Below are 12357 nucleotides of genomic sequence, written 5' to 3' on the forward strand. Positions count from 1 at the left end.
ATAAGCTGTGAAACAGTATTGACAACACATCTTTGAAAAAGTAATGACTGAAATGAGTACTCATACAGACACTCAGTGCATTATGTTTCAGAATAAATCAAGTATTGCACAGGCATCAAGTGCTGAAAAGAATTACTTACAGAATAATAATTTATGTTCATATGGTATTCATTGGGAACTTGAATTTGGTAATTTTACTCCTGTATGTAATACATGCTGCTCTGGCATACATTATGTCTTGATACAAACCTTTACTCCATCATCAACTCTTTCTTTTCCAAGCCCATAGTAGGTTCTCTTGTAAAGAATAACAGATAAAGTGTATGGGAAAGGTTGAATTTTGATGAGAAGGTGGTAGTCATGAACCATTAATTATAAGGGTTAAAGTTCATGGTTTGAGTGTTATTGAGTTGTACAATGTAGGAGTGGTGTCACGGGAGTTCAGTGAACTACATTGGTGTGCAGATGATAAGATAAACATACAAGTAACTGCTGAACTGTCTGTAGTCAAATACAGTGACAGCCTCCTCTGGAGAGAAAGTGCTGCACTTGTGTGAAATCTTCTCTGTTGTCAAGTCACAGCTCTTCAAAGAAAATGCCCAAGCCATCATCAGCGGGAGTAAAAATCCACTGAATGCCAGACTCGCAGAGTGCTGTACTTCAATAGGTGTGATAGCAGCATCTGGAACCTTCCAAAGAGAGCTGTAGTGGTGAGTGAACAGGCATCTCATCACTGCAGCTACAGCCCACCACTGGACTGAGTGACATCAGGTGGCATGAGAGTCTGGTGCCACATTTGAAACTAACACTCCTACCTTTTAGTGTCAAGCATCCAACTTTGCTTTCATTCAGTATCCAGAGCCTGCCCCCATGCCCTGCTTAGTGTGTACTTCTGGTCTCAGTTGCAATAGTTGTGGTTTATTCTAACCAAAATTAGACATGTTCATTATTATGGATTGTCTGTGAACTTTATTTGTACAAAAATGTCCAATTTCAGTCTGCAGATTGCTTTCCTTTATTTTCAAATACCCAGTTTTGGGGCCAGCTGTCCATCTTCAGATAATTTGTTACAGTTACAGTGTAATTTGTCGATACAGAACTGCAAGTTCACTGTCATAATTCAATATTCTAAACTTGGCCACTTCTTCTTCATAGAAGAATCCCAGTGTGACATTGGGTGGGAAAAAAACTCTCATCTTTTCAAATTGTATTTTGAGACCTATGTCGAGGCTGTTTGTCCTCGAGGCTGTTTAGCCTTGGCCAGCTTCTCGAGCTCCTGATGTTTAATGTGTGGCGTGTACTCAGCACAGAGCTCAGCAGCAGTGTGAGTGGTCTGAGCTGTACAAATGCTGACACATTCACAGTCTTGGGATATTAAGTGAAAGCAAAGGCAAGTGCTCAATGCTGGTAGGGGGGCAGGAGCATCAGTTTCAAACATGGTGCTTGCTCCTCATACCACCTGATGTCACTTGATTCCATGGCAGGTCAGAGCTGCTGTGAGCAACCCAATCCTGCTTCCTGTAGATGCATCGCTGTGGCTCTCCCATGGAGGTTCCAGACTCTGCTATTACGTAGTGGAATACTGTGCCATACGCAGAAGGCAGAAGGTTTTTACTCTTGATGATGATAGTGTAGACAGCTGTCAAAAGCTCAAGCATTTTTTACAAAGTAGCAGTGCATGAAAATCGAAAAGATTTTATTTAGGTATGGCACCATGAATGACTCAAGGACAAAAGTGATAAACTTACTAGACAATGAACTTGAATCAGTTCTGCTCTTAGTTATTGGGAGAGAGGGGGAGGTATTCTGCAAAAATCACTTTGTTTCATGTTAACAGCAGTTCCGTTTGTCAATTTCAAAGAAATGGAAGCAAGCTTCTCTCTTTTTCATTGTCATCATCTACTTATTCTTTTGTGTAAAATCTATCTTCTTGTTGCTGGTTGCAGGCAGCCATTAATGAAGTTAAGCAGCAAAGTGAATGTGCTGTTTGATCTTTCAGAGTCAGCTAGAGATAATATTCATGAAGAAAAGCTTTTGTTTTTCAAAGTGAAACTTCTCCCTCAGTCCACTGATGATAAAATGTTATCTGTTTTGTCTTACAACTGTGGGCTGTTGTTCCACTCATTACCTGCCATCCAGTCAGTTTAAATGTCAGTCCAAACACAAAACAAATTGTCCACAGAAGAAAATGTTTTAACAAAATAATTTCAAAACAATAATATATTTTCAAAAGGCTAAGTTTTTGGATAGTATGTAAGTATTCAACAGAAGGGATGTTGCTGACGGAGCATCACCTAGAACAACAGAAGATAAAAATGAAATAAAGTGATTTTATGCCATTAATGGCCAAGAGATCCCATCTGTGGTTAGTCAGCCAGCCTGATGCAAGTCTTGTTATTTGAAACCAGTTTTGTGACCTGTGTGCCAAGGAAGGTGAAAGGAAAAGATGAGGGCAACATAAACACCCAGTCGCTGAGTGTAGAAAATCTGTGATGGGACCAGGATTCAAACCCAGGTTCCCTTGATCTAGAGGCAGAAATGCCATCCACTATATCATGAGCTGTTGATTACAGAAGGTAAAACTGTAGGATATCTAAAACAATGTACCAGAAGTGCTGATTAAGATTCCATGCAGGCCTAACAATATTATGTAACCATAAAAGCACAGTATTATACCAAGCCCAATCACAGGAAGTGCAATCGGAGAAACTGATAACATAAAATCAAGTGTCAGTATGCCTCATCAATGGCAAATGGCAATATCAGGACATGAATGGGTTCAGAACAGAATGATCAGTCTCTGGGAAATGTGTTTGTTATACCATGACATTTCCATTCACACCGGATGTGCTGCAGTGACAATGATCTCTGGAACAGGGACGTATATAGAGAGCTGAAGGGAAATTCAAGCTCATGATGAGATTACCACCTTGTGTGTATAGCCATAATGCTTGGCACAGCTTCTACCACCATCTTAAAACAGTGCTGGAGCACTGCAGTAGATATGGAATAGTTTGTATCAACTGTTTGATACCACCTGCTGTAGGGCTGGGTATACATGTCATTGTCTTGACTTCCATTGTTAATGAACCATAAATATTTCATAAATAAATGAGCACATGAAGTGCTGCTATCCAGGATTGCAAAGTGAAATATTTTTATGAGTTATCCCACATATACATCCATGTTAGATGCTACTGCAATGGCCACAATATGACAGCTGCATCATTGAATGGTGCAGCCAAAAAATGCTAAGTGAGATGTGCCATTTGCAAGTTGTAAATAAAGTTATAATACAGAACAATGAGTATGAATTACAATTTGTTTGGGACTAACAGATTTAACTTAATCACAAAAAAAACCTATAATAACAGCCCTTGAGAAATAAGATATTTATTTAACCCTTGTTTGTGTTCTGAAAAAGCTATACATCATTGTTAGAGCTTCCATTTAATTTCATCAGGATAGTGGAAACTTCATATTTGAAAGAAGAGTCAAGCCTCACTGCTAAGATTACAGACAAGGAGAAAATCTGGAAATCACTTAACTGGGGAAAAAAGAGAGATGAATACATGTTAATGGAACATACTTGAACCATTTTTGTTTTGATGATGACATTGGTCTGTTTGCCACTAGCACAGATAAGCTTCAGTAATGAACAGTAAAAATTAGTAGAGTAGTTTGACACTAGGCCTCAAAATCAGTTATAGTCAGAATAAAAGACTGAGAAAAAACATCTACAAACAAACAAAAAAATTATAGAACCAATCGAAGAGTCTTTGTGTTTACTGCAGCTGAAGATAAAGGTGTATCAACAGGAAAAGAAATAAACACAAAAGTTAAAATGTTCTAGAGTGTTGTTGGTAAACTAAATAGTTTACATTGTGCCTCCGATGGACATTTTATAATAATTGTATGTTATTAATTTTGACTTAAGGCTTTGAGGTATGGACAAATGCAAAAACCATTCAGAATTTGAGGGTTGCTTGGTGAGAAATAGAAATTTGCACATTGTGGAGTACTGGGAAAGTCAGGAAAACAAACAAATGGATTAGGGAATAGACAGAAGTGAAAGTTGTCATTTTGACTATAATGAAAATTAAATGGAGGTAAGCACGAGATGTAGCCAGACAAATGGATAATGGATAGACCTAGAAAGTTCAATGCCAAATTCCAAAATAAGGAAAGACTGAGATTATGACCTAGTGTATGGTGAGTGTAAACCTGTAGGCATTGTGCTGTAACAGCATCAATATGTGTGGCTGAAGATCATAATAATTGGAATAAGAGGGCTTTATTCAGCAGTGGGTGTTAAATCACTGCTAATGGAGACTTTTCAGTCAGTTAAGTGAGCAGTTCTTCTTCAAATAATTTTTCAGATCCATTTAGTACATAAATATACAAGTTTTGTCTTTCATTGGCCACAACAGAATAAGAACTCCAGAATGAATCTTTCGCTCTGCAGTCAAGTGTGCAATGTTTTGAAACTTCATGACAAGCTGTGGAGTGTGCAGTGTTTGGAAACTTCATGACAGATTTAAACTATGGCACACTGGTACTCGTACCTAAGACAATACATTTTGGGCCATTGATGGATTATTCATGATTCATCTACATAGCTTCATTTCTGACACTGCCTATCTCTCTCTTACATTCCAAACTTCACAGAAATTTTCCTGTTTAATGTGCTGCATAGGTACTCCTACAATCACATAGAAAGAGCATCTAATTATGATTTCATCATATTTGATTAACAGATATGATTTATTTGTTGAATGCACATGTCTTCATATTTACAAAGTGTTATTCATATTACATGTTCATGTGCATGTGTGTTTCCTAATTAGAAGACTAACAGTGCTTTTGATCCATTCTTTTATAATTCTAGCGCATTGTATCATCTGACAATCATGGAGGAGGAACAGTTCTCTGTCCAGACGTTTCATCATCACAACAGGTATGACATGGGATAGAAACATTAGAAACATTTCCATAATTTTGTGTCTCTGTACTGGAAAATATACACCAAAAGATCTGAAATTAGTAATGTTATGATAAAGCTAAAAGTAACAAGAAATCATCTCTGTCATTTCCTCTGCTGTATATTTTCTGACAAGATGTGAGAACTTCAAACCCGAATAGCAATCAATTGTATGCAGCTATCTCTGAGTGACTAGTATCTTTGAACTGTGTTGTATCTTTGTAGTGTAAAAAGCTTTCGGTTGATTCTTGGTGTCCTATTTGTGTGAATACTTTGCACATCTGCTCGGTAATGCTGTAGTTGCTCTACACAATCACGCAAGTGTTAATCCAAATAGCAATCCACCTGGAATCCCTGCAGTTTGACCCAAAACAAGTAAATGAACCACTTTCAGAGACATCTGAGATATAAAAAGAGTGCTTCACAGAGACAGTTGCTCGTAGCAATGAACACTGAGTCCATTCTACTGGCATGGTGATATTGTTAGTGGTGTGTTTTGAATGATGCCAGAGAGACAATGTATGCAGTGAAATCAGAAAGTAAAGAGCTTTCACTACCAGCACATAGTGATGGTCATGCAGAACAATTATAAAGATAATGGATGGCTCAGTCCATTGCAGTTCCTGTTGACTTTACAAATGATTCAGATAAAGTTCTCCAAGTACAGGACAGTATTTATCTGAATGATTCTCTATTCTCTGCTGAGTCACATCTGCACAGCAATGTCCCACATCATTTTCTTTGTCTTTATGAGCCAAAAATGAGGCAATAAAGTCTGTTTCTTCAACCATGAGTGTGAATATTTCTGAATTTCCTGCTGTGCCGCATTTGATTAATGGGATTTCGTTCATTGCAGTCCTCTGATCAACTGAACTAATGCCATATGGACAGGTTTTCCATGAAATTCTTGTTAGACAGTGATCTCCATGTTAACTACCTCCTTTTCAACCAGATCATCCAAGAATGTAGTTTGCTATTGTGGAAATATTCCTATCCAGCCACAGCATAATGCATGACACTCAAAAGTTGTTCATCCTAATAAGCAGTGTTGGGGAATATGGTTACCTTATAATTGATGTGATTTGATCATCTCCTGCCACCTCTAAAAATCTGGTACAGCAAAAGCCACCTTTCTCCGAAGATTAATCAAAACACCAAAACAACAAATACAACAACTAGTGTACACAGAAAAATTGGACAGCAGAATGCCATCACAGTTTTGTAGACATTTACATGAATTAATTGATCCAGCATACATGCCGGACGATATGCTCTGGACCCTTCGGTTAAGTAAGTTTCCCTGCAAATATAGGCTGCAGTGATTTTATCAATACAATCATGTGAGGGTCATAATTGTAGGAATTCCAGGTGGACTGATATTTCAATACCACTTGTGTGGTTGTAAAGTAAAATTACAATGTTTTATAGAATAAATCACAGAGTACACATACACAGTGCAACACAAGTAATATACCAAGAACCAACTGGACGCATCCTATATGAAAAAGATAAAACACATTTCAAAGAAACTAGTCACTTAGAGATAGTTGCACACTATTGATCACTATTTGGGTGCTCAGTCCTCACAACTTCTCATGAGTGTTAAAGAAAACATTTTATTCCAGTTACAGTGCTGACTTATCACAAGGCCATGTTCATGTCTCAGAGGTACACTAAATTATGGAAAGTAAAGGTTTATTTGTGAATTATGCTGATAAATTTCTTGTGATAGTCATTGCAATATTCTACCACCACACAAAAGTTAACAGTAAAAAGCAAACAAACAACAGCATAGTTGGTGTTCACCAAACCTGTGGCTATTTTGGCTCCATGCTCTTTTAGCACACATTCTACAGTTCAGTTATCTGCACATCTCTCATTTGCTGTAGTGAGGGCAGAAATTCATGAGTGAGCTTGTCGTTCATTTGGATGAATACATAATGTGTGTAATTCACAGATGACATACATTTAAAAAAATGGGTTTGTAAGAAGGAGATAATTTTATTTCAGTGTCATAAGAAGAAGCTCCTGGGATTTTCCCCCCCAGGTCCAGAGATGCAATATTTTCTTTCTATCCATTCAGTTTCTGGCCTACCACAGTATGTTATCATGGACAATTTTTTCTAAATAATTTTGTATCAGCAGACCAGAAAATATAAAGTGTGTAGTTTGCAAACAGTATGTGAGCCACGAATTATGGGAAACCAGTGTCATGTCAGAATTTTAAATGACAGGAGGAGAGACTGTCTGTCTGAACACTTGCACAATGAAGTAGGACAGCTATAGACTATGACTATGGCTCAATTGAATCTCAAGGAAATATTTTACATTTGAGAATGTCTCCAAAGAATCTGTCCAGGTTGACCTCGATCCCAGTTTTAACAGGAGTTGGAAACCCATATTAACTTGTAAAAGGAAATAATGGTTCAAGTTATTGTTGTCCCTTAAATTTATACAAAAGTAATAAAAAGAATAGGAAAAAAAGATGTTTTGTATGTGTAAATCTCCTACAAATATTTTGTTTGTGTAAAGTAGGAGTCATCTGGTACTAACACTAGCTAACATTTTTTATATCACACGCAGGGCTTTGTATGTCTGCTCTTAATCTAACATTAAACTACATGTTTCAAGAGACAGATGTTGTTGGAGATGTAGATTTAAAAACATGTCCTCGGAACAATGTATGATAGAGATCTATGAATAAAATAGTATTGTTGAATACAACTCCTTTAGAAATAAGTGTTTACAGAGGAAAAGACAGCCTGCGATGTGTTACACTTTAGAAGATTATCTTTGTAATGGACTAGAAACTAAATCACTCAATTAATTTCCATGGAATGTAGAATTTCTGTCAAAGTCGGGGGATGCTAATATTTACAAAACTAACTCTTTTTATTATTTGCAGTCACACTGTTTTTTAGATCAAATTTACTTTGGCCAACATGGGGCACCATACATAATGAACAGGGAAAGAGAGAAGAGAATGTGATAATGCTTTTAAATTATTACTTAATCTACTGCTCTTTAAAATACTTGTAATTATTACGTAATCTATCACTCTTGAAAATGTTACATCATTGAATTACATCAACAATTTATGAAGACATAAGATAAGTACAAAAATGTTGCTCTGTATACTTGACCATTCAGTTTCAAATAATCACTGTGAGATTTCTCTCTCTTTATATTTAGGTCACAAACTACGCCCAGGGCCTTTATCAAGATCGCTATGTAGCTAACCTGCAGAATTCCAGCCAAGAGACAATTTTCACAACTGGGAACTCCTCCAGTTGCTTGAATAGTGTACTGGAGGATGCTTTATCAGAGTTACCTGCAGTGTAAGATTTCTACTGAAATTTAACCTAATTGTCAGTGCAGATTTGTGCACCTTTGGCATAAGAATCAGAGCATCAATATTTTTAAATACTGTAAAGAATTTTTGTGAGAAAAGTCATTGTTTATCTCAAATGAGTTATCTGCAATATTGTAGATGTATACATGAAAATAATATTATCAAAAAACAAAGATGATGTGACTTGCCGAACGAAAGCACTGGCAGGTCGAAAGACACACAAATAAACACAAACATACACACAAAATTCAAGCTTTCGCAACAAACTGTTGCCTCATCAGGAAAGAGGGAAGGAGAGGGAAAGACGATAGGATGTGGGTTTTAAGGGAGAGGGTAAGGAGTCATTCCAATCCCGGGAGCAGAAAGGATGTCTGCTTGTGTCTGTATATGTGTGGATGGATATGTGTGTGTGTGCGAGTGTATACCCGTCCTTTTTTCCCCCTAAGGTAAGTCTTTCCACTCCCGGGATTGGAATGACTCCTTACCCTCTCCCTTAAAACCCACATCCTTTCATCTTTCCCTCTCCTTCCCTCTTTCCTGATGAGGCAACAGTTTGTTGCGAAAGCTTGAATTTTGTGTGTATGTTTGTGTTTGTTTGTGTGTCTTTCGACCTGCCAGCGCTTTCGTTCGGTAAGTCACATCATCTTTGTTTTTTGATAAATTTTTCCCATGTGGAATGTTTCCTTCTATTATATGAAAATAATATTAAAATGACTGTAATATACAACTTGGAAACATTGTGACCTTAGTACTGGTCATTGCACTGTCTGCCTTGTACAGTGAAAAATCATATCAATGCCCAGTGTTTATGCAGCAAATAATTATATCAAATCCAAAAAGCAATGATCTCAACTGTAAGTACTGTGCTAATAATAGTGAGTATAATTTATTGATGAATATATTGCTTTCATATATTTATTTTAAATGTACCCTCAAATATCTACCTAGTGTTTTGTATGTACAGGATTACAGCCACTGTGAATTTCTTGAAGGGTGTCATTTTCTGTGTGGATTGTTATTTAATTTAGGAATAAACATTTTATTTCATAATTTTACATTTAGCTGATTTCATCTCTTTGGGCATTAGCATGCCACATCACAGGAAAAAAAAAGTGCTGTAGTCTTATGTCAAAGAGGATGAAATTAGGTAATTCCTAAATTATGAAATAAAGTGTTTATTTTAAAAAAATTAGGTCATATGCAGAAAAATTATTTCCTTCAAGAAATATCTTGATTGTTCAAGGGTTACTGTAGCAGCCTCTGAATATTAATAAATTGCTGTCATCAGAATCTGCATGATGCCGTCATATGTATTCCTCATTCTTCAATTTATTATGCATAAGCTAAGATCCATGACCTTCTATAAAGGCAGAATGTAATAAAATTACTAAGCATTAGTTTTGTGTAGTCATAATGGCGATTACCTCAAAAAGTATAATTTTTTCCTCACACTATGTGATACAAAATCTGTAGATTCAAATATTTTGTTCTTTTTCATTTTAGGCTTCCACCTTTGACTGAAGAAGACTTAAAAATTCTTCAATCAGTAGCAGAGGAAATGCATCGTGACTGCAGTTTAACCAACTTGGTAATTAATGATATTGATAAAATAATCGAAAGCAAGACAGATGATAAGGATATTCAACCCATTAAACGAGAGCTTTGGGAGGTGATTATGTCCTTTTAAATATAAATCCACTTCTGTAATGCGATAACATTTAATAACAGTTAAATAGTTTTTTGCTTGCTTGTTGAAATGTGATACATTTATATCAAGAGCATTGACAGTGTCGAGAGTGTTCTCAACAATGAGTGTATATTTGTTTACAGCACAATGGTCAGTCAGTTCTGTGCTGTGAGTGCATTCACAGTGTAAAGATTGATGTATTTTAAGGTAGCATTTCATGGTTTATAAGAAAAAAAATAGAAAGAAAGAAAGATTGTTATTCAGAAAAATGGTGCTCTTCTGTTAACTAAAAAGAAGATTGTTCTTGAGCAAGTGCTGTTTGTGGAATTGGACATGGCTGACATTAAGATAGTGGTGTCTGATGGAGAAGACTGCAGGAATTGGAAATAGTGAAGGCAAATGAAGAAATGCTGTACAGTGGCTTCAAGAGCGAAAATGAGAATGGGCAATGAGGACACTTTGAATGAATAAAATCTGACTGCAATGGACTAGATGTGTGGAGAAATTTTAAATACGCAACTGGAATTTGTAACAATATTATGAAAAGGATAGTTGCTACTCATCACATAGTGGAGATGCTGAGTTGCAGATAGGCACAAGAAAAAGACTGCCAAACAAACTTTTCAACCAAACAGGCGTTCATCAGAACAGAACACACGCACACACACACACAAACACACACAAACACATACGACTGCACTCGTTGGCTGTCTTAAGGAAACTGTGTTTGAAGAAAATGAAAAAGTTTGGTGAGTCTTACTGCAAGGAATCAACAGCACTGCAAATTGTTTGGGGAAACAAACTGGAAAAACTGAGTTTAAAAGACCATAGTGACATGGGGATGTTCTCCATTTTTCATTGTGGGGGGCTGTGTATTAATTAAAATTAGGAGGTGTGAAAGTGATGGATAAAAAGAAGCTGAACTACATATTGAGAATGGAAGTGAAGATGTAAAAGCCAGTGCATATAATGCTGAAAAGAAAAAAAAATGAGCTGCCAGGAGCTGCTGTGTTGTAGGTGTGTCAAACCAGGACATTTCAAGAGGGACTGCTGCCAGTCAGGGACAAGACAGGTTCATGTCCACATATCAGACGTCATTGAGCAGAGCAAAATGATCAGCATAGTGAGGGCCAGGGTGAGCAGCATGATTCAAGAGCCGTTTGTCATTGAGGAAGCAGAGGCTATAAACAGCGTGGAAACGGTATTAGCAGCTTTGTAGGAGAGGTACAGCCACCAATGGCATGTAATAATGTTCAGTTAGGTAACAAGGTAAAGAGTTATTGGTTATTGGATAGTGGTTGCATAGATCCTATTGTTAATAATAAAATTATTTTTCTGAGTGCATAATTTTAAATGAGCTTGTGAATGTAAAAATTGTGGATGACAGAGTTTTGGAAGATACAAAAATGGAAAATACTATAGTCTTCCAGTTTAATATTATGAAAGGGATAGATTGCTACTCACCATATAGTGGAAACATTGAGTTGCAGATGTTGTTGTTGTAGTCTTCACTGCCGGCCGGGGTGGCCGGCGGTTCTAGGCGCTACAGTCTGGAACCGCGCGACCACTATGGTCGCAGGTACGAATCCTGCCTCGAGCGTGGATGTGTGTGATGTCCCTAGGTTAGTTAGGTTTAAGTAGTTCTAAGTTCTAGGGAACTGATGACCTCAGAAGTTAAGTCCTGTAGTGCTCAGAGCCATTTGAACCATTTTGTAGTCTTCAGTTCAAAGACTTGTTTGATGCAGCGTCCATGTTAGTTTATCCTGTGCCAGCCTCTTCACCTCTGAGTAGCTACTGCAAACTACATCTTTCTAATCTGCTTACTGCATTCATCTCTTGGTCTCCTTCTACGATTTTTGCACCTCCCCCTCAGTGCTCTGTCAAAGCCTTCACACAGTATCATACCTTGTATCTCATCATCATTTATGTTCTCTTCCATTTCCATAATATTGCTCTCTAGTACATCTCCCTTGTATAAACCCTCTGTATATTCTTTCCACCTTTCAATTTTCCCTTCTTTACTTAGGACTGGTTTTCCATCTGAGCTCTTGATGTTCATACAGTTGATTCTCTTCTCCCGTAAGGTCACTTAAATTTTCCTGTAGGCGGCATCTATCTTTCCCCAAGTGATATATGCTTCTAAATCCTTACATTTGTCCTCTAGCTTTTTCTGCTTAGTCGTTTAACACTCCGTATCAGTCTCATTTTTTAGACATTTATGTTCCCTTTCACCCGTTTTATTTAGAGCATTTTTACATTTTCTCATTTCTTCAATTAAATCCAGTATCTCTTGTATTACCCAAGGATTTCAACTAGCCCTTGTCTTTTTACCTACTT

The 12357-nt window shown here is 37.0% G+C and overlaps 1 protein-coding gene across 4 annotated transcripts in view; it reads left to right on the forward strand.

Annotated features, from left to right (window-relative positions):
• The window catches only part of LOC124625759 (actin cytoskeleton-regulatory complex protein PAN1-like), a 278818-nt gene that overhangs the window by 200087 nt on the left and 66374 nt on the right, over positions 1–12357 (forward strand). For 3 of the 4 annotated variants that reach the window (XM_047149198.1, XM_047149200.1, XM_047149201.1), the window contains 3 exons: positions 4889–4957; positions 8174–8319; positions 9837–10002. In XM_047149198.1, coding sequence (XP_047005154.1) covers positions 4889–4957; positions 8174–8319; positions 9837–10002 — 381 coding nt within the window. The remainder of the gene's footprint in view (positions 1–4888; positions 4958–8173; positions 8320–9836; positions 10003–12357) is intronic. The other variant, XM_047149202.1, reaches the window with a different exon arrangement.

This window comes from Schistocerca americana, chromosome 8, assembly GCF_021461395.2.
Source record: "Schistocerca americana isolate TAMUIC-IGC-003095 chromosome 8, iqSchAmer2.1, whole genome shotgun sequence".
NCBI lineage: Eukaryota > Metazoa > Arthropoda > Insecta > Orthoptera > Acrididae > Schistocerca > Schistocerca americana.